The sequence below is a fragment of the Diplotaxodon limnothrissa genome, linkage group LG6 (assembly GCF_057381915.1).
Source record: "Diplotaxodon limnothrissa isolate DT_005_m linkage group LG6, D_limnothrissa_male_GT1.1, whole genome shotgun sequence".
NCBI classification, from domain to species: domain Eukaryota; kingdom Metazoa; phylum Chordata; class Actinopteri; order Cichliformes; family Cichlidae; genus Diplotaxodon; species Diplotaxodon limnothrissa.
Window position 1 is genome coordinate 17,749,450 of NC_140601.1, and position 22,757 is coordinate 17,772,206.

Sequence of the window (22,757 nt, forward strand, 5' to 3'; positions counted from 1 at the left end):
TCCCGGCTCATTTGCTATATGTAGGGTATCAGACGTGAAACAGATTCAAAACATTGATGCTGAGATAGTAAATATGTCACTTTTAGGACATACAGAGCTTGAGTATATGTGGCATTTTTTTTCACATAATTTTTGTCTGGCCTATTTAAGAAACGTTTGGGTTATTGGTGTCAGTGAAATGGCAAATGGGATTTATTCCCATTTCCACTGGATACAGAGGCCTGTATGTAGAACAGTAAAGAGTTTATTTTGTTTGACTCCCAAATGAGGCTGTGCAGAAAGGATCCAGAGCAACACTAAGAACAAAACTATTGGTTTATTTCTGTTCCTATTTTAAACAATTTCTATCTAAATTCATAGAAATGCACTGTCTATATTTGGGCAGGATTACAACATATCAGAGGACTAAACAAAGCTTTAAATTGGGATTATTTATTGTCTCTTGTTTATTCCATTTACTTTCAAAACCAAGTGGAAGTTGCTTTATGGGTATTATTTTCTTTAAATAATAAAAGTTTAAAAGGAGCTCTTTTCTTTTTATCCTGTCTTCTTTGTTTGTATTTGTATGTGCAGACGTATGAGTGTGTTTCTCTGTAAAAATGAGGGGAGGCAGAACTTTCCTTTCTGTCGCACCATGTCTACACTGCCCCACAGTCACAGAAATCACTGGCTGTTGGAGGACAGATTGTTCATGAATTTTGTATCGATCCTTTTGGCTTTTATGAATTAGAAATAGTCTTTACCACAAGTAGCGCATGCGAGTGCCATGGTGGGTAGCTTGGAGGGATTGCCATGCAAAGTGGCATACAGGGTAGCGCCATGTAAGGGCAGGGTAGATAAACATATGCCGTGTTCGATCAAACCCAAAAACATACTTTAGCATAAAGGATGTGGCGTCCATCAAGTCAAAGTGAATCGCAGCCATAAGTGCAGTATCTCGTACGGTATAAATGGCAAATGAGATGAACAGAATGGATGGGTCTGCGGAATGATAATAATAATAATACAGAAAGAAGGAGACATACTGTCTGGTTGCTGATGCATCAGCCAAAGTGCACCTCCTTTGTCAAAGAAATACGTAAGACTGCAGCAGTTCAACAATTACTTATTTATCTTAATATGTCTGCCAAAGGCCTTTGTGTCAGGAAATGTTTAGACTCACTCTCACTCTCACCACTTATATTATTGTTCAGGAACAGAAACACAGAGAGGAGGGAATCAAACACGTTCTTTCAAGTCACACAACACCCATCTATCTATCTATCTATCTATCTATCTATCTATCTATCTATCTATCTATCTATCTATCTATCTATCTATCTATCTATCTATCTATCTGTGTGTGTCTGTGTGTGTGTTCCTACATGACCAAAAACAAGTTAATTTTTATTCATTTCCATGTACTACATTGCTGTGAGTTCTCTGTATTTTTATTTGTTTGCATTTTTGATTGATTTTTATGAAAATAAATTCAACTTATAATTCAACATTGCTCTTCTGGAGTTGTTTGCTTGTTTAGTAATCCAACCTTGGTCTCAAGCTTTAAGAAACTCTGTTCTAATACAACCAGTCGGCTTATGTTTGGAGTCTTACATTGGATGTAGTTATTGTTGGATCTTGTAGTTAAAGTTATTTTAAAACAGATTTCACTTACCGTAAATAGATCCCATAAGCCAATAAATAAATAAAATGATAAAATAAATATCTGTGAAAGTAACTAATTCCTCTTCTTATTTTTTATTAAGAAAATATTATCAATAGAACCAATAAAAGCAACTATATATATAATTTTTTAAAAAAATTATTAATCACACGTATTGTAAAACATATTTTAAAAATATCCACATGTTAAAATAAGAAACAGATTAGGACACAGTAATGGTAAAAAGGAAGTACGCCTTGTTCCAATTCTAAAGTTGTCGTGTCAGGATATAAAAACAATAATCTGATTCTTAGCAGATCTTTAAATTAGGAAAACCTGAGATGAACAGCAAAAGATGATATGACACCATTTTATGATTTATTTAAAAAAAAAAAAAAAAACGAGCCAAAATGTGAATTGTGTATGAAAAACTAAATACAACCTTACTGCTTCCATAGGAATTAAGAGGCTAAGTAGCAGGCAGGTGCTGATAATCATAATGATTGATAATCAAATGTGTGTGAGTACATATGATCAGCAGATGTTTTGCCAGTTTTCTAGCCTGAAGTCTTTTAGGTGTGTGTGTGTGTGTGTGTGTGTGTTAACACAAGGCCAAGGATGAAAAATATCAGCAATGATCTCAAAGAACCAATTGTTGCTGCCCATGAATCTGGGAAGGGTTAAAAGGCCATTTGCAAATGATTTAAAGTCCATCACTCTACAGAGAGAAAGATTATTCACAAATGGAAAATATTCAACGTGGTTCTTCCCAGGAGTGAATGTCCCAGGAAATTCAACTCAAGGTCAAAGCAAAGATAAAAAGAAGATAAATCTCAGACTCTATAGGCCTCAGTTAGCATGTTGAATGTTAGAGTTCATAACAGTACAATTAAAAAAAAAGACTTAGGTTTTGGACAAACAAGACCAGAGTGGAGCTGTTTGGAAATGTTTGACAACACTGTGTTTGGCAAAAATCAAACATAACATATCAGCACAAACACCTCATACCAACTGTCAAGCATGGTGGGGGAGTGGTGATTATTTGGACTTGGTTTGCATCCATGGAACCTGAGTACTGTGCAGTCACTGATGACTGAACGCCTCTGTATACCAAAGTAGTCTAAAGTCAAATGTAAAGTCTGTTTGACAGCTTAAGCTTGGGCCAAATTTGGTCGCGTAACAAGACAATGATCCCAAGCACAGCAGAAAATCTACACGAAAAAGAAAAAGGATCAAGTTGCAATGGCTGAGTCAAAACCAAAGCCGGATTCTAGTGCTGTGGTGGGACCTTTAGAGAGCTGTGCATAAATGAAAGCCTGCAAAATTTAATGAACTGATGTTGTAAAGAAGACCACAAGAATGTGAGAGACTGATGAAGACAATAATTCTTGATACAAACGGTGTTCCTGGATTTTCGTTTTCACACATTGATTGCATTTCGGTTTATTTTTGTTAATGACACAATGACAGGGTGTAAAGCTGTGTTTTGCAGTTCACCTGAGGTATTATTTACTTAAGTTTAACACCTGCCAATGACCAGATTTTAAAAAGTTCTTTTGTGATCTGTAAAACCTTAGGACTGAAAGAGCATGTGCATTTCTTTCTACCATGACTAGGATATGACTGCTTCACAGACTTGACACTAAAACTCTTGGGTCTTTCCAAATTAAAAGAAAATGATATTGTTTGTGTCATCCTGTCTAAGAAAAAATCTTTCAAAAATAGGAATTTCTTTAGATTATATGAAAGGGTCTTGATAACACGTAGCCATCACATATATTTGCCTTGAACATCGACTAGTTTTTAACATATTTTTACTGTATCCACCAAATCAGAGTTAAGCTCTGCTTGGAAAGCACTCTGGATCTTTCAGATCCTCTATTTGTTTTCAGGCTTTATTTAATTCACTGCTGGCAGAAGACAAGATTCCCACCAAATTCTCTCCTGGCTTATTATTTATTTATTTATTTATTTTTGTCTCCACTTCATTGAACTGTAACATATGACATTTTAGTGACTGCAGTTTTGAGGAATTTCTTCCGAGTTACAGGAAACCAGTTGTGATATAATGCAAGGAATATGAAACTATGTCATAAAGTTCATGACCAGGCTGAGATTTATCGCCAATAGCTGAAACATAAACCAGACCAATGTCTGATAAACCGTGACTGCTACAATGGCCTGTTGGTCTTGGATGATTTTGACTTTGTATATAGAGCTACACAGTTCTGGTAACTGTCTGCTGTTGAGTGTGATGGAGTGTAATCTTGGGTTATTGACACATTTGCTCACAGCCAAATTGTCAAAAAAAATACAGATTTAGGGAAGCAGTGCTTAGATGCATTTAGACAATTAAAGCCATGCTAAAGACAGACTAAAACGAGGACTGCACAACTATGCAAACTATGCCGCTAATGGTCAAACTTTTCAGTCCTCTGCCCTACCCTCTGAGAGAGTGAATTATAAGTATCACATTCCCACCATCCAAGCCGTTCCACATCCTCTCTCCTGACATTCGCAACCCTTAGGGCTTGAGTGCCAAGCAGGTCAGTGTGTTTCAAATCACTCCCAGACGCCTCTTTCTCACAGTTGCAGATGAGAAACAGGAGGGGAGGGGGGACCTTGACTTCTTAGAGCAACACAATGGCTGAGTAAACGTCCTTGTTTCCTACGATGGAAATTGATTTATTGGTATAAGCAGCAGCATTAACATGAGGTTAACACGTTAAATCAGCGACAACAAACATATACGAAATCCATTTTTCTACAGATTATTATGAATAGCTTTTGAGTAGTGGTAAAATAACACCGTACAGATATAAACTGATCTATACATAAGTGTGCAAAACACTCCAACTAAAGACGTGCTAGTATTTGCAGACACAGCACACACTCACACACACAATAGTGCACATTCAAAGTCACACAGGTTTACGGGTATCTCTCATAGATGTAGAACATCAGAAAGGTGCTATTCTGTCCTGTCTCCTTCAATTCAAATTCAATTTAATAAAACTTTATTGATCCTGAAGGTTGACCCCGAATGAAATTGGGTCCTTAGCATATCGCTGCCATCTTACTGGTGGCTCCATGACAGAAAAAAATATTATGTTGATATTCACATAATGGGGAGCCTACCAGCTGCAACACTTGTTTGTGACTTCTGTTGCATTGCATACTAACCCGTGAGTAAGACGGCAGAGAGTTTACAGCTTATTGCTCAGTCTTTGGGTCCTTCTAGATCAATGGTGTTCACACATCAAATAGAATAAGGCATCATAGTTGTTTTGTGGTGGGACACGGGTTCCACATACAGTACTTGATCATCATTTTGGGAAATGCTCCTCTTTACTCTTCTGGCATGGTTGAGTTGAAAAGAGATACAGTACAAAGCTTAAGCCATCAGTTTGTAAATGTAACGGATGTAAACACAGGAAGAAACTAGCAGCGATTCAGATTTCTGGGAATATGAATGGAATTTTGCAAACTAATCTCAGCTTTGGCACCAGTGATCGGCAGTGGGATCAGTGAGGTGATCAGCAGTGGGGGCTAGGATTTCTGTTTCTTGACACATGATTGGAAAATATACAAAAAGGCTTACACATGCAACAAGTGCTTTGGTTGTCCACTAGAGGCCCATTGTGAGTAAGCCCATAAAGCAATGGGCTCGTAGCCTCTAAGCTCTAGGTTAGGTTAGTTCATCTAAATAAAATAAATAAATCTAGGAAATAACTGCACACAGTTGAGAAACAGTCCTGATTTGAACAAGAATGTTCTTTACATAATTAGCTATTACATACAGGCTAACATGGCTAAACTTGATACATGATTCAGTTTATTTTTCAGTCGTTAGCTTCAGTAAAAATGCTTTTGAAAATATCTGAAGCCAGTGTAGCCACACCTCTTATTTTCTTTCGATACCACTTATAAAAGTAAAACAGACAGTATGATTTAACAAGAAGTCAAAATATGTTTTGGAGATATAGAGGTATTATTAGCTAGCTTAATGTTCTTTTCTGTGACCCCTTTGAGTTAGTCTTGTTCTACCAGTGAAGCATGTAAGTATACATGGATGTGTTATATAAATGGCAAAATGTGTTAAAATGGAGGTGGACCTTTGGTTTTGGACCAAGTCAGGCCCCCTGTTTTCCCTTGTTTCCTGTCTTTACGCTAAACTGAGCTAACTGTGTGCTGGCTGTAGCTTCACACAGTAACGGGCAAAAACAAGTACAGTGGCCCCTCGTTTATCGCGGGAGTTACGTTCTAAAAATAACCTGCAATAAGTTAAAACCGCAAAGTAGCTAACTTTATTTTTTACAATTATTATAGATGTTTTAAGGCTGTAAAACCCCTCACTACACACTTTATACACTTTTCTCAGACAGGCATGAACATTTTTACACTTTTTTCTGTTGTTTAAACACTCTCAAATTTCAAACCTTGTAGAAAAATAAGTGCAGTATTATAGAATGAAACAAAAGGCATCTGCAGCACACTGCTAGCGATAGAAGATTTATGTAAATTTGACAAGCTGAACGTATTCTGTATTGTGCAGGAGACACAGCACGAGATCGATTGACAATAGTCTACAGGACGCAGAACACAATGTGCTGTAAAAACAACAACCAACCAACCAAACAAACAAAAAGCACGCAAATTTGCCCAGACAAAAATCCGTGAAACAGCAAAAGGTGAACCGCGTTATCGCGAGCGACCACTGTAAACACATTTCCCAAAATGCGAACCCAACTCTAAATGTGGAGTGTCTATCATCTCACAAAACATTCTTTACCTATGTCATTATAAAGGTAAGATAGGCTGAGTAAAAATATTGTTACTGCAGTCTAACACTTTATAAAATTGGTCATTACATGAGTATATATTTGCATTGGGTTATAAAGCAGAGATGTCAAGAAAACTGTTGTATTTGTATGTTGAAATTCACAGTGTTGTAGGAATCTGTTTTTTTCGATGGTCACACTTGTGGTTACTCTTTAATCTACCGCATGTTAGTCATTTGTATGACGTGTGTTAAAATACATTGTTGCACATTAACTGTTTGCTCTAAAACCTGCAACCCTATGTTTCCTGATGTGTCAGCTGCTTTAACAGAGGACCTGACTTTTTGTGAAGTCTACTGTGCAGTATTCTCACTAGAAACTAGGAAAAAAAATTGTGTTTTTGTCAGTGATTTTGTTCAGATACGTCCAGAGTGCACCCCTTTCTTGATAACTCAAAAAAAGCAGTGGGACTTAAACATCAGGCGAATAAACTTTAAAGTCATCCTCTAGTTTATACCACGTAGTAGCTCAGGGAATAATAAGTATGAGCCAAATATACTGTACAACAACTGTCACTAGCATGCTTTCCTGTTTTTCATTATCAGTAAGTAGCAAACTCCAGGGGACTCATCACTCGTCATCCCCTCTGACGGAGAACAGTCAGCTTTTTCCTTCCTGCAGCATCCTTCCCAGTGGTGCTGCCCTTTACAGGAATAGCACACTTGGCTCCTGATAGAGAGCAATTTATAGTGAGGCTCAGCTGCTTCCCTTTAAAAGTTCTCCTCCTGCTTTCCTCCTCCTTCTTCTTACAAGCTAGAGTCACTGTCCGTGGGTGTGGGAACAGAAGGAGTTTGTTGGAGGAAGTTTAGTCTGCTGAGAGACTCAGGAAACACCAGCGTATTGAAGTTCCCCAATCCATTTTCATCCCTTTTATTCCAGTTCCTAATGCATGCCTGCCATATTCATGTTTTGCTTCTGCAGTCCTCACGTAGATTATTGTCTGAATGTGTACATTTTTTTGATTTATGTATTATAATATGAGTATTTGTCACATTTTAAGTGCTTGATGGGGATACAGAAAAGCTTCAAAGACACTCCTCAGCCGGGAACTCAGTTGCTGTACTTTCTGGTACCGCGGTCAGTGTGGAAGTTGTTGGGCTCTGGACTTTTACACTGAATACTGGTGCCATTCATGGGTCCGGTGCTGTTCAGCTGATTGTCGGAGTAACACCAGCAGCACAAACACGACTTGGAGAACATGTGAAGAGAGGAAAGGGAACATTTAAACATGGCAGCGTTTGCAGACAGGATTTTTCACTCGTGTAGATCACATTTCTCGTTTGCTCCTGCAACTCCTTTCACATGCAAGCTTGAAACATGGTTAATCTCAGTCTCTGTCCCTTCGTGACCTCGGCCAGTAAAATTAGTACATAAATCATCAGGCTGCTTTTACATTTTGGTTACCAAAAGTCATCACAAGCTAAGCGTTGTTTGCTCTCCCAGCCTGACCAAAAACATTAGAAGAAGTGTGGGTGTGTGGAATTAAAAAAAGAGTGATTTTGCATGCATGCCACATGTGTATATATCCATGCCTACTATACCTTGAAGCAATTTTTGAACTTCTTGCTGACAAAGTAGAGGATAATGGGATTTATGCAGGAGTTGATTGTTGCAAGGTTGATGCCAAAGTAGTCCAGGATCAACAGGAAACTGAAAACAGAGAACAGGAGAAATATTGAAGGAATAATTTTCAAACATTTTTGGAAGCCCAGCTTCCAAAGAAGCTAGTGACACCCTGAGTTAAATTGGCCCGTGCGCTCCCATACTCTTCTTCCCAGTAGATTTTTGAGGACCTTGTTTGTCAGAAGTCTATTCTTCTAGAAACTCACTTGAGCAGCTCACATCGCATTTTCTCTGTCTGGTTGTAAATCATCTTCTTAAGAATCCTGCTGAGGTGCAGTGGGAACCAGCAGAGGGCAAAGATGAGGACGAGGGAAAAGACAGCTTTGGCCACCTCTCTCCTCTGCAGAGGGAAACAACAGATTACTGTGTAGTCTGAAGATGATGTTTAGGTAATGAAATGTCAAATGTTAAAGCAATGGAATAAACACTGGGATTATATTTAGAGAGAAAAGGCGATTTAGAAATGTTGTTGAACCTGTTTGAGGTGCTCACTGAGAGCGATCCGGAGGCTGCCATTCCTGCGGTTGAGCATCTCGCAGGTCATGAGAGTGTAGAAGATAGCTGTGCAAATCAGTGGTACGCAAAAGTAGAAGCCAAACAGCCACCAGTCCTTTGCATCTCTGTAGAACTAGAGAGCGACAAACACAGTGACGCGGTTAGTTATGAAAAACTGCAATAAATTCATGTTTTACTGTGACCTGGGAGTTTGAGACTAGGGAGTTGAAGGTTTATGACCTACTGGGACTCCAGACCGCTGAGCTCCACACATTTCCCATACATACATATTTATTAATGCCCCTTAAGCTTATCCTTGCACATACAATAATGTGAAAAAGTACTTTTTCACATGATTACATACAGTCCTGTGAAAACACCCCCACGATTCAATAGCCTGTTGAACTACTGTTAGCAGCAATAACTTGAGGTAATGATTTTCTGGAAGACTATCAGTCTCTCACATCGTTGGAGGAATTTTGGCTCACTCTTCTTTACAATGTTGCTTCAGTTCATTGAGGTCTGTGCGAATTTGTTGATGCACAGTTCTCTTAAAATCCCACCGCAGCATTTATTTTTACTGCTTTTTCTGGTATGTTTGGGATCATTGTCCTGTTGTATGACTGAATTTTCCGACAGATGGCTTGACATTTGACTCTAGAATACTTTGGCATACAGAGGAGTTCAGTGCTGACCTCAATGACTGCCAGGTGCCCAGATCCTGTGGTTTCAAAAAAAGCCCAAGTCCTCACCACTCCACCATTGTGCTGACAACTGGTATGAGGTGTTTGTGCTGATATCACGTGTTTGGTTTTTGCCAAACATGGCATTGTCAAACATGGTCAAACTTTCCACTTTGGTCTCGTTTGATCAAAGGACATTGTTCCAGATGTCCTGTGGTTAGTTCAGATGCAACTTTGCAAACCTAAACTGTGCTGCAGTGTTCTTTTTAGAGAGAAGAGACTTTCTCCTTTCTCCACTTCCTTTCTCTTTCCAAACAAGCCATCCTTGTCCAGTCTTTTCCCAATCGTACTGTCGTGAACTTTAACATTTAACATGCTAACGGAGGCCTGTAGCTCCTGGGGTTTTGGCAGCCTCTCTGAGCCTTGCATGATCTGACCTTTGGGTGAATTTGCTGGCATGTCCACTCCTGGGAACACTGGAAACTGTCTTAAATGTTTTCCACTTCTAAATAATCTTTCTCTCTGGTGAATGAAGGACTTGAGATTCTTTGAGAAATAGCCTTCCCAGAGTAATGAGCAGCAACAATTTGCCTCTCTGACACTGTGTACTCCTTGGCATGGCGTTAAAACACATCTGAATGCTCCAGACCAGCAAACTGCTGAAATTTCTGCTTTTATAGAGGTGCTCACATTTGCTGAGGATCAGTTAATCAAGTCTCCTCTTAATTCCTATGGAAGACTTTTTTTTAACCCTTTAAAACCAAGTGTATCAGATTTGATACATGTGTTTTTGTGAGTTTTTGAGACTTCTACATCATCAGCGTGACTTTTTTTTTTACCCTCAAAAAATCATATAAATTGCATGACAAATTTTGACTAAATTGCAAAAATATTGTACATAAGCACAATTTAGCAAATGTGATACAAATTCAACCTCATATATGCAGATTCAAGTTTTTGTCTAAAGGTTTGACAAACACTCCATTATCAAAAAATGAAAGATTTCTGGTGGTTATTTCATGGTTCAGGTTTTAAAGGGTTTAGGACTTTATGCAGTTTCTGCACTATAATCTATAGTTCCATTTCATCAGCTATTCACATGGCCCTAACATTAATAAAAATCCTAAATAAGATGTCATATGTGGTGTTGGGCTATGGAAGTAAACTGAAAATCATTAAACTGGACTTCATGCTATAGTAGAATCTATGCTTTTGTAACCGAAGCAGTTCTCCTCACACCACTACCAGCCTCCCCCTGTACTCCAGTGTTAATGAAGTCCATGTGAATGCTGCTCTGTACACAGACTGTGTAGCAAGTCTGAAATCAAGCCGTTCTAATTACACTGTGTATAATAAGAGCCTCTGGTTTTCTGTGGTTCTAAAAAATATGCTAAATATGCACTGTTTCAAAACCCTACAAACCAGACCAAACCTTATTACACCAAGTTTTTCTGGACTCTTCGTAGAACCACTTCAGGTTTTGGTATCTTGTGCTTTATGGACAAAATAGAATTAGGTGTCTTTCAAAAATATCCTATTTCATTGCTATTAAACAATGGCACAGACTTTAGCACTGTATTGATATCTGGGAGAGATTACCTCAAGGGTATGCACATGTGGCCTGAGCCTGAGGCCCCAGGTCTGTGTAATTGCACTTGGCCTGCAATCAATTACGTGGTCCAAAATTGTGAAACAGGGCATAATCACTAAGAAAGACTAAGCCGGCCAGGTCTATTCCTTTAATATTCACTGGAGCGGATTCATGGCTGTATTCTAGTTTTCTTAAGGTCTAAACATGCTTTACTGGGGCACCGATGCTTTAAAAACATGCGCCCATATATAATGAAAATAGCACACCAGTGCACCAGCTGTCCATTAGAACCACTTACCGACTCCAAACGAACAATACGATGCTTTTAAGATGATGGCAGTGATCACGATGGAACTATTATGCTGATCTTACACTCTGAGTAGTTCTCCCACGTGTGTGTGTCCCATGTCAGCAGTCATGTCAGCAGATCATTTTGTCTCTACATTACAGAATTCAACAATTCTTTTGCACATCCTGGCTTTAGCGCAGTCTAAAAAGTTGGGCACAAAATGCAATTTCTTTAAAGGGATGGCAAAGTGGTAACAGCGCACCTCCATGAAGGCACTCCGGGGTCTAAGCATGCAAGTGCGCATGGTTTTGTTGGCATAGTCGAAGGTGATTATGTCGAAACCGACGGCCTCCGGCACTGCCAGGATGAGTGAAAGCACCCAGATGGACACGATCTCAATGACGGTGATCAGAGGGATGCCCACGCCCTGCACTCTGCTCCACGATGCCACAGCCCGGTATCTGTGACACAGCGGGACACAAAGTTATCACCTGGCATATGGCTATTTATGCCATAACTGTTACACACAATGAGCAGCTTAGATTAAAGCACCGGCTGATTTTAAGTTACTGCAGTAATGACTGTAATTACTGCAGTTATCCTTACAGCACCCTAGGATACAAATAATGTAAGACGAATATAAAGTGTCAGTTTAATGTTTAAAACAGGTCAGCAAGAGTTCAGCTGTGCGATAGAAATGTAATATTAAAGTAAAGTCATCACTTTCTTCATCTCTCCTGATTGACAAAGCTAACAAGAGCTTCCTTATGCATGGCAGCACACCAAGCACAACAAACTGCTCAGTCAGCAAACACTATCAAAATGTTAAGAATTCATGAGCAGAGATGATCAATTGTTTATTTTAAATATCTAATATTTATATTTTTGTGAAGCCTCCAAACAGACTGGCCCATGTTGGCAGAGGGGTCTGTGTGTTGGCTTGTGTTTCCCGTGCACTGAATACTTGTTTGCTTGTTTGTTTCATTAATGGAAACCACTTGTCGAAATGTTTTAGTAAAATCGGGCATCAAGATTTTATAGCAAAAACAATATATTTTTCATGACACATTTGAATTTCTCTGTTGAACAACATGGTGGCATTTATATTTTACTAAGTGGTAATGTATCCACCTTTTCCTCTTCCTCCAACATTGAAAAGATACAAAAGGGACTCGAGCACTTTCATAATACACACACACACACACACACACACACACACACACACACACACACACACACACACACACACACACACACACACACACACACACACAGATGAAGATATGCTACACATTTCCTGGAAACAAATGGAGAGCATCTGCACTTGAACTACAACGGTACAGAGCTGCAGCCTGGCTTTTCTCATAACAGAGGTCATTAATATTGTCTTCTTATAGCTGAGCCCCGGTGCTCCAGGCGAGCCTCTTATCTATAAAGTTGAGCGTAGTAGATCATATGAGATGACCGTGAGCTTCAGCACTTCATGATCATCAATTATTCATTAAGGAAATTCTATTAAGGTGCTAAGAACCTGTCAATATGCTTGCAATCAACATACTGCAGACTAATGTTAACATCAGAAGTGTGCAGCTTATATATAATATACAACTCCATAAAAGAAGTAAAGAGTCTCTTTTTTGAGGGGGTTGCAGTGAAGCAATAGAAAAGAAAGTAAAGGGATGACTCTTGAGTGATTATGCACAATCAGTACTGACGTAGTGTAGCAAGTTTCCTGGAACAGATGATCTTAGCATTCCTGCCATTACCCTGAAATCCAATCGAAATGTTCATACATTTTGCTGAAATTAATTCCAGCATCTCCTGTTTATGTTAGAAAAAAATATTTGCGAGCAACTAATCTAAAGCAATGTTCTCTTGTGCCGAGCACAATATGGATTAATTGGCACGGCTGGTCGGCCAAATCGAATTTGTTTAATTTTCTTTCCAGTTGTTTGGCTGCTGTTTTCAGCTTCTGCTTTTTCCATCTAAGAAAAGCGTACGGGGATGATCGTGCATGTTTATGCGCAGAGACCTGGCTGGGTGAAAGAATGTAAGCTCTGTGGGAAGCTGCTGCTTTTAATAATGGGGAAAAAGCAAAAACTGGTTCACTAGTTAATAAAACTGAAGTTCACACTTAAGCAAATACACGTACAGATGTCAGATGTACAGCGTGAGCTTTTTAAATGCCAGATCCTCATATAAGAGCTCTCTACTATGTGACTGAGCAGTGTGGCAATGTGGCAGCACTGACCTGTCGACGCTGAGGGCGCACAGGTTGAGCACTGTGATGCCCACAGATGCTTTCTGCAGGAAGGGAACAAACTTACAAAGGCACAGGCCCACAATGCTGTCATCGAATGGGAAGCGTGATGCCAGGAGCTGGAAAATATAGAAAAAAAGGAAAGGATTTAAATCCGATTTAATACGTATTCTTTACGCACATCAGCAAAACTCACACTTCCCTGATGTATCATTAAAAAGTAAATAATTTTCTTTGTCTTCACGTGCGTTTTACAAGCCTGCTGTTACTGTTGTTTTCCTGACTCAAATGGGTCCTTTTGCATATATAAGACCTTCCTAGTGGATTTTACTTTGAAGTCCGTCAGTGTCATCTTAACATCACTGTCAGTCTGCAGGGACCACTTCCAATATTGGAGAAATCTCAATATTGGCTTTCTACTTTTATCACTAGTGTCTAACAGTTGTTTTCTACTACTTCTTCCTTTGGTAAAATTAGTCAGGGTCACGTAAGCACTTGGACACTGAAGCGTTTTTCAGCAGCACAAAAGTTTTACAAAGCAAAACAAAAGACAGTGTTTCTGGAAACAATGTCTTTGCCCCGAGGAAGACAACAGGAGGTTTCAACATTGTAGATGTGGCTCTTTCTTTGTTTATGCATAAACTGCTCCCCCATGCAGAAGGATTGTTGTTTCCTCTTTGCACATGTGTTGCTCAGACTACAAAGTCACTCTGCCCTCAAAGTCCCAAGATAATTTTAACCAGGTGCTTTTTTTTCTTGGTTAAACCACATCCTATAATGAGCTCAAAGGATCAGGTTGACTGATCACTTCATTTTGCCATCATTCTTTATTATTGCAAAAAAACCATGACAGTGTTTACTGAAAGAAATCAAACGAAGGCAGGGGGCCTGTAATGATTTAACATAGTCATTCACATTCTGAAGAGGTCCCAGCGTAAACAAAAGGGTCGAGTCAAACCAAACTGAAACGAGCTGCAGTTGTGCTCTCGTGACAGTGTCTTTTAAAGATGCTGATAATCATTAAAAGACTGTTTAACATGTTTAACAGTTGCTTATTTGGGTAAAACTAATAATAATAATTATAATGCTCATAAGGACGAGAATAAAACCAGTCGATTTCAAACATGACCGACCGATAAGCTCTCATGCTCCTATTTCACCTCACTTTTATTTGGATGATAAAGTACAATAAGTACAAAAGTTATTTATCACTTGTGGAGCAGTGAGATTTGAGAACAAAACAAAAAAAACCCAAATTCCAGATAAGGGTTCATGACTAATGTCTCAGGTCAGCGCAAGGCCAGTGATGTGTGTGACTACAGCCTGATTCTTATGTTTAGTTATGTCAGCCATACCACTGCTTGTCTCATCGCCACACGAACACGATAACAACCTGACTGATTAGGCTTTGCCATCTATTTGTACACTCACTCAGGCCCTTTCCCACTCACCCCCCTCTCTCCTCTTCTCCAGTCTGCCTGTAATATTCCACTTTATCTGTGCATATCGCCTTTGCTGTCCCTGCATTTCATCATATTCACAACGAGACATGTCACTCAGCAGCCTTGACATGAAAATAAGAGTTTAGAGTAAGCAAAAAAAAAACTGTACCTTGTACACATTGATGGGTATATCAATGACAATGTAGATAAGGTCGCCCAGGGCCAGGCTGGCAATGAGGGCGTTGGGTCCATTCCTCATGCATTTGTGCTGGTATATAATCCTCAGCAGGGTGGCGTTGCCTACTATCCCGACTACAAAGACTATAATGGAAATGATTGTGTTGATGTACTTAAAATGCGCGTTGATTGAGGTATTTACAGTGCAATTAGGTGGTTTCTTTACTGCAGTTGCGTTGCCAGAGCCAGATACCACCGCTTGTGTCCGCTGGTGGATGCCGGACCCCGTGCTTGGGCTGACAGTGCTGTAGAGACCAGACTGGAGGGTGGAGTGGACGAGAAAGCTGGAGAGAGGGTCCTGGTCCGCTTCAGCTCTGTTTATCTGGCAGATTCCTCTGGCTGCCATACAGGCCATTAGCAAAAACATATGTCCAGCTGGAGAGCCCATTATGGGACGCATTGAGCGCTTTGATATCACTGACAGAAAGATGGTCCCAATGTATCACTGGTAAGAAGAGAAAACAAACAAAAGCAAGAAAGACGTGGTTATTTTTTCAGAAAGCTCACAGTAAATCTGAAAAGACGGGAGTGTAATGTTAGAAGTCAGAGATGACGAGAATGTTTGATGGCCTTAATGTCCCTTTCAAAAGCTATGAGGAAGTTCAGCAACATCTTTATGACTTCTAAAAGGTTTTGCCAAGGGGGCACAGATGGATGATGCCAGGAGTAGTTACAGTGAGGATGAGGCATCAACAGAACACGTCGGGGATCTGTTTTGCTCTCAGTCAGTCCTGGATGAAGCAGCACTTGGTTGTATCGATAATGTTGCAGCTGGACGTTGGGGTTTTATGTCAGCTTGTGCTGTTTTGACAACAAGCCCTTCATGTGAGTTTGATTTCCTATGTTCTTTATTCTCCATCTGTTTCTAATTTCAAAAAGTTTAGACTTGTGGTACTGAGCTTTTTATAGACACGCTGGATTGACTTCTAGTTAGCTGAGTAATGCAAGAGCCCAGGTTAAAATAAAAACCAGATGAAGACCCAAACCCACAGAACTAAGAGGTAGTAGTAGTAGTTTATAACTTGAATCCCTCTTCTTATTAAAAGGAAAAAAACAACCCTACAACAACAACAACAACAAACTTTCTGGACAAAATCAGAGTAAGAGAGAAAGTTTTAAACTATCACATCCACAGTGAAGCCCTTTTCATCATGTCACAGTACCGGCAACTCTTATAGCCCAGAGTTCTTCCTGTTCAAAGTCCCAGCTGTCACCAAGTACACAAAGAACTATTTAGCAGCCAGCCCTTCAAGTAGCATCACAGTTTAGCATCAGCATGACACTGCTGGGATCTGTGACAGCACGCAAACTGATCTATCCATAAATAATAAATACATTTGGTTTTCACCTACCGCTTCTAAAATGTCTGCCTGGCCCCCTTGGAAAGCGTCAGGCAAACTTTCAGCTGAAGCCCCCAGACATCTGTATCACATCACATGAGTAATTAACGCACTATCAAAGCCGCAGCGTATCCCACTTGGTTTGAGCAATGCACCCGTCTGCTCTGAGGTGCCTTCGCATTATGGCTCAGAGTTTCCTGTGGAGAGTTTGCAGTACGTCTGAGTGTGTGCGTGCTCAGTCGTGTGAGTCTGAGGTTTTGTGTACTTCTACATGTGTATGTGTGTGGGTGTGTGTGTGTGCGTGTCAGAGCACCAGTGAGACACTTTGACTGGGTGGGATAGTAAATCTCCACCTCCCTTTGGTAACAGACTGGGCCCCCTTTGGAAACATCACCCTCCTCTCTTCTCTCTCCTCTCTCTCAGAGGCACCGCCTGCTGACAGTCATCTCCATGGCGCAGCAGCACCCACACACACACACACACACACACACACACACACACACACACACACACACACACACACACACACACACAAGGGCAGGGGCATCTGGGAGCCCAACGCCCCTCCAATCTGCCCCTTTCCTTAAATCCCTCCCACCTCCACTTTCAATCCCCTCTGACTCGCAATATGTCTTGTATACATTACATACAACTGTTTCCTCACACAAAAGGCAGCAGAGATTAGACTGGAAGGAGGAAGGCAAGAGGAAGTCAGTGTCCATGTTGTGATGTTGTGTTTGTTTCATCTAAGTGGGAAACGGAGACGGGAAGTGGGAGCTAACCATCAGCCAGCCTTTACATCAACATACTACGAGCTGTGTGGGTGGCCGAGCCACATCACACTTTCTTAACTTTCGATTTATTTAAGGTGTGAAAGATATATAATATCTGTTGAATAAGTTATAAGTTAGGGGAAAAGCATTAAACAAGCGTTCTGCTCCATTACCAGACTTCTAAATGAACAAATATTAAATCAACTGGAAATTTCTTTCAACTTTTTAAGGGGAAAAAACCCCAAAACAGAGGAAAAATAAACAAAATTCCCAAACTGAGTGCTATCTGAGATAACCAGACGCCTGAGATGGGAGAAGAAGCCATTTCGATGTCAAGCGAGAAGAGTGCTTGTGCATCAGTGTCCATTATGGATTTCAAAATAGTTTATGATGTGAGCTGAGAGCAGGAAGAAGGCTATTGAAGTCACCGCAATCTCTGTTTTGCAATACCAAAAAAGCTGACGCAGCAACTGCACAAAGAGGAAAACACCACTCAGTTGTATGCCATTCCTGATACAGAACCAGCTGCATATAAGCTAAAAATGAAAAACTGTCTTCTCAATAGATTAAATGGCAAAAAGGCGACAAGAAGTTGTGTTTTATGTTGATTCTGAGCATTTGTGGACTTTCCAAAGTTTTCTTTTGCATAGAAATAAGCCAAAAAATGCACTTTACGTCAAAGGTATTTTATTTATTGGGCACTATTGGAAAATTTAAACTGTATCTACGTTACAGCGACACATATACAGTGGGGCAAAAAAGTATTTAGTCAGCCACCGATTGTGCAAGTTCCCCCACCTAAAATGATGACAGAGGTCAGTAATTTGCACCAGAGGTACACTTCAACTGTGAGAGACAGAATGTGAAAAAAAAAAATCCATGAATCCACATGGTAGGATTTGTAAAGAATTTATTCGTAAATCAGGGTGGAAAATAAGTATTTGGTCAATAACAAAAATACAACTCAATACTTTGTAACATAACCTTTGTTGGCAATAACAGAGGTCGAACGTTTACTATAGGTCTTTACCAGGTTTGCACACACTGTAGCTGGTATTTTGGCCCATTCCTCCATGCAGATCTTCTCGAGAGCAGTGATGTTTTGGGGCTGTCGCCAGTCAACACAGACTTTCAACTCCCGCCACAGATTTTCTATGGGGTTGAGGTCTGGAGACTGGCTAGGCCACTCCAGGACTTTCAAATGCTTCTTACGGAGCCACTCCTTTGTTGCCCGGGTGGTGTGTTTTGGATCATTGTCATGTTGGAAGACCCAGCCTCGTTTCATCTTCAAAGTTCTCACTGATGGAAGGAGGTTTTGGCTCAAAATCTCACGATACATGGCCCCATTCATTCTGTCCTTAACACGGATCAGTCGTCCTGTCCCCTTGGCAGAAAAACAGCCCCATAGCATGATGTTTCCACCCCCATGCTTCACAGTAGGTATGGTGTTCTTGGGATGCAACTCAGTATTCTTCTTCCTCCAAACACGACGAGTTGAGTTTATATCAAAAAGTTCTACTTTGGTTTCATCTGACCACATGACATTCTCCCAATCCTCTGCTGTATCATCCATGTGCTCTCTGGCAAACTTCAGACGGGCCTGGACATGCACTGGCTTCAGCAGCGGAACACGTCTGGCACTGCGGGATTTGATTCCCTGCCGTTGTAGTGTGTTACTGATGGTGACCTTTGTTACTTTGGTCCCAGCTCTCTGCAGGTCATTCACCAGGTCCCCCCGTGTGGTTCTGGGATCTTTGCTCACCGTTCTCATGATCATTTTGACCCCACGGGATGAGATCTTGCGTGGAGCCCCAGATCGAGGGAGATTATCAGTGGTCTTGTATGTCTTCCATTTTCTGATGATTGCTCCCACAGTTGATTTTTTCACACCAAGCTGCTTGCCTATTGTAGATTCACTCTTCCCAGTCTGGTGCAGGTCTACAATACTTTTCCTGGTGTCCTTCGAAAGCTCTTTGGTCTTGGCCATGGCGGAGTTTGGAGTCTGACTGTTTGAGGCTGTGGACAGGTGTCTTTTATACAGATGATGAGTTCAAACAGGTGCCATTCATACAGGTAACGAGTGGGGGACAGAAAAGCTTCTTACAGAAGACGTTACAGGTCTGTGAGAGCCAGAGATTTTCCTTGTTTGAGGTGACCAAATACTTATTTTCCACCCTAATTTACGAATAAATTCTTTACAAATCCTACCATGTGAATTCATGGATTTTTTTTTCACATTCTGTCTCTCACAGTTAAAGTGTACCTCTGGTGCAAATTACTGACCTCTGTCATCATTTTAGGTGGGGGAACTTGCACAATCGGTGGCTGACTAAATACTTTTTTGCCCCACTGTATACGCAACTGTTAAGAAGCAGTAGAGAATAATTTTGCTGTAGAAATCATACATTTATTGTTGATCATGCACACACTATATGACGAAAGAGAAATCCGGATGAAACGTACACATACATGCACACATGGTATATGCAAGCACTCACTGACTGGCTGTGGCCCCGAGACCTTCGGTGTCAAAGGGCGCTGAGTGAACATCCACTAAGTCTCTATTGTTTAAATATGTTTTCTCCTGAGAATTTTAATTTCTCGTGTGAGGCTCCATGCCATAGGTTTGTACAAAGGCTTCCTTCTACCTCCGGTCATCCAAACTAATTGATGAATGACTTCTTTGCAAAAGTGATTAATCACTAATGTGTTATAGTTATGGGTTCACTAAAGGTTTTTTATTATTATGAGAAAGCACGTCACAAAATATTTTCTTGTTTGCATCATGTCACTATAAAATATTTGTCCTGATAACCTTAACTAATAAAAAAATATTCTATTTTCCAAGATGAGGTCAAATTTTTATATTATTGCTACCAAATACAAGTTAATTACAAATTAAAACTATGTGTTAAAATCATATATAGTTTAACAATAATATATATATTTTTTGTGAATAAAACTTTTATGCTTCCTCAGATAAAGTATAATTTCAGCACATATGGTTGATTTTCAGGTACTTTTCCTACAGTCAAATGTGACTTAATTGGGTAATGCCAATATTTACAGCCATCTGAAATTAAAGGGATCGTGTTTTCTTTAATTGTAGTCATGAATATATCATGGCTTCTGAATTAGTTATGGTCAGCAGTGGCGAATATTTAATTTATTGGAACGTGATTTGCTGACGGCATCTGATTTCGTACCCCTATTTTTTCCCCTTCCAAAGTCCCCTGATTGTTGGCAGCTTCTATGACATTTTAACTTTTTTTTTTGGAGGGGGGTGGGGGGGTAGAGTCTTTGTTAGTAAATCCATTAATATATAAATGATGAAACCTTTACCTGCTCCCAGTTGCTTTGGCTTTCATGTTGTTGTTGTGTTGTTGTTTGGATCGTAATCAGGTATTAATGCCATTCTGTCTGAACTCAAAGATGGCAGGCTGCCTGGTAATTCATATGCTTGTTCTCTGATGGCATCTGTCGAAGTGTGCTCTCTGCATATTGGTACATACCCTATGGGAAATTTCAATCCAGCCCCAGACTGAGTGGGATGTAAGCAATTTCTTAACTGGGACACTTGCGTGAAAACAGAAAGAACAGAGAGAGAGAGAGAGAGGGAGCGAGAGAGATACTGGGAGAGAGGGACCGAAGCAGTGAGGGAGGGAGAGAATAGGTTTGAGGCCAATCCTACAGTGACAAGCAGCGACAGAGTGAAGAGGGCTCAGTATACTGCCTGGCTTTATTAATTTGGGCCATATGGCTCACGCAAACAAAAAGTTACAGCACAAGAGCAAAAGAAATTTTGACTCTGGATGGAAGAAATTTTCATTGTAGTCTGATTAGTGCCAGCACTTGACTTCATCTGAAATTTATCAATATAATATTAACAGACTATTTTAATTAGAAGGAGGGAAGCTTTGTCAAAGCGGCGATGATGATGACGGCTGATGAAAAGAGCCTGTAGAAAAAATCTGTTCGTGAGAACTCGTCTGTTTTAAAGTTCATGAAACTTTCTACACTGTGGCCTTGAGGCAGTGGCAGTATGTTGTTTTTGTGCAACTTTGGCTATGCTAAATCTGCAGGAAAAACAAATTGTTGGGGTCTGGGAGCTCGTTATCTTTTGGAACTGCACATTTTCCTTAAAACAGTAATCTAAAATATGACAGTAATCCAGATTTTTTTGTCTGATTAGAGAAATAAGGTTAATAAAACTAAAAGCCAGTTTCTAGAAATATGTGTATTATTTCCGTACTTTGCTCACAGTACATCTTTACCCAGAGATGGCAGAAAGGAAAATAAAAGGAATACTTCAGATTAGCTCAGACAGCTTGCTGTGAAATGTGAGGTGGCAGCATGTTTTGCTCTTAAGGATATTGAAGCTTTGTTGATTCATGTCTCAGAAATACATTACTAGACATTGGCTTGGAAAGCCAAATGCTCTCCCACTCTGGCCTGATACTGCTGTGATTCATGCAGAATGTGGTTTGTCATTGTCTTGCTGAAATAAGCAAGTCTGTCTCTGAAAACGATGTCATTTGGCAGCACAGGTTGCTTAGAAACCTGAAGATATTGGTCAGAGCATTACAGCACATTTTTCTGCTTCGAGCTTGATTTTATACTGTAACGACTGTGGGTTTGGGGAGCTGACTGGCTAAACTGCTCACTAGCTAAACGGCTAGCGGGGCGCTAGCAGCTATCGCTAAACTTCGCAATGAATGGAGAGCGCTCGTGCCTCGTACACCGCATGACCCCGAGCGTCTCAGCAGCAGACTGGTAATCCCCGAATAATCCAGCAGGAGGCAGTAGTGGTTCACCACAGGCATTTATTCACCATCTTTTTCAACAATAACGTAACACTGCTGACACCGAACCCCTATCACGCTCCCACCACATAGAGTCGCGGTGTCAGCCAACCATGCCAATTCACCCCCCTCCACAGAACACACATCAACTTCACTGTGGCTTACATTAACATAACACTAACACAACATGCAAATCAAACACATATGAACTAGCAGAACGATAGAAAACACAGAGACAACACAATACCCAGAATGCACCTGGCTAACAACCCCAGCCAGGTCATTACACAGCCCCCTCCCAAAAAGGTTTAGTGTCCCCACAACCTTAACTGTCCACACTGTAGTCCAGCAAATGTACGGGCCGGCGTCGAGTACGCTTCGGCCTCGACTGGGAATCCATGGCGCCCCCATCCGGGCCGGGCGTAGGGGGCGAGGAGTCCCCAGGCTGCACACCAGCCTGCGGGTTGGGGGCAAGCGGATGGTATGGCGCCAGCCGGTCCTTGTGTAGCACCACCCGCCTTCCCCGCCCCGGCATCCGGACTCTGAAGACCACCTCCGACAGCTGTTCCAGGATCTCGCCCGGGCCTTGCCAGTGGCTCATGAGCTTGGGGGTCAGCCCCCGCTTCCTCTGGGGGCAGAACACCCAGACCCGATCTCCGGCCCCCAGCATAGGACCGTGCGCACGGGTATCATACGCCCGTTTCTGGCGGGCCCCGGCTCCCTCCAATGTCCGTCTTGC

At 40.8% G+C, this 22,757-nt stretch overlaps 1 protein-coding gene across 1 annotated transcript; it reads right to left on the reverse strand.

The window, feature by feature from the left end:
• Nucleotides 1–4,264: 4,264 nt before the first annotated feature.
• ednraa (endothelin receptor type Aa) lies at nucleotides 4,265–16,669 on the reverse strand. The gene is made up of 8 exons (XM_085356886.1): nucleotides 16,456–16,669; nucleotides 15,036–15,548; nucleotides 13,416–13,543; nucleotides 11,427–11,625; nucleotides 8,582–8,734; nucleotides 8,313–8,446; nucleotides 8,025–8,133; nucleotides 4,265–7,671 (listed from the first exon to the last, which is right to left on the reverse strand). Exons 2-8 carry the CDS (start codon nucleotides 15,501–15,503, stop codon nucleotides 7,534–7,536), a joined length of 1,329 nt encoding a protein of 442 aa, XP_085213012.1. The 5' UTR covers nucleotides 15,504–15,548; nucleotides 16,456–16,669; the 3' UTR covers nucleotides 4,265–7,533.
• Between the last annotated feature and the right edge of the window lie 6,088 nt (nucleotides 16,670–22,757).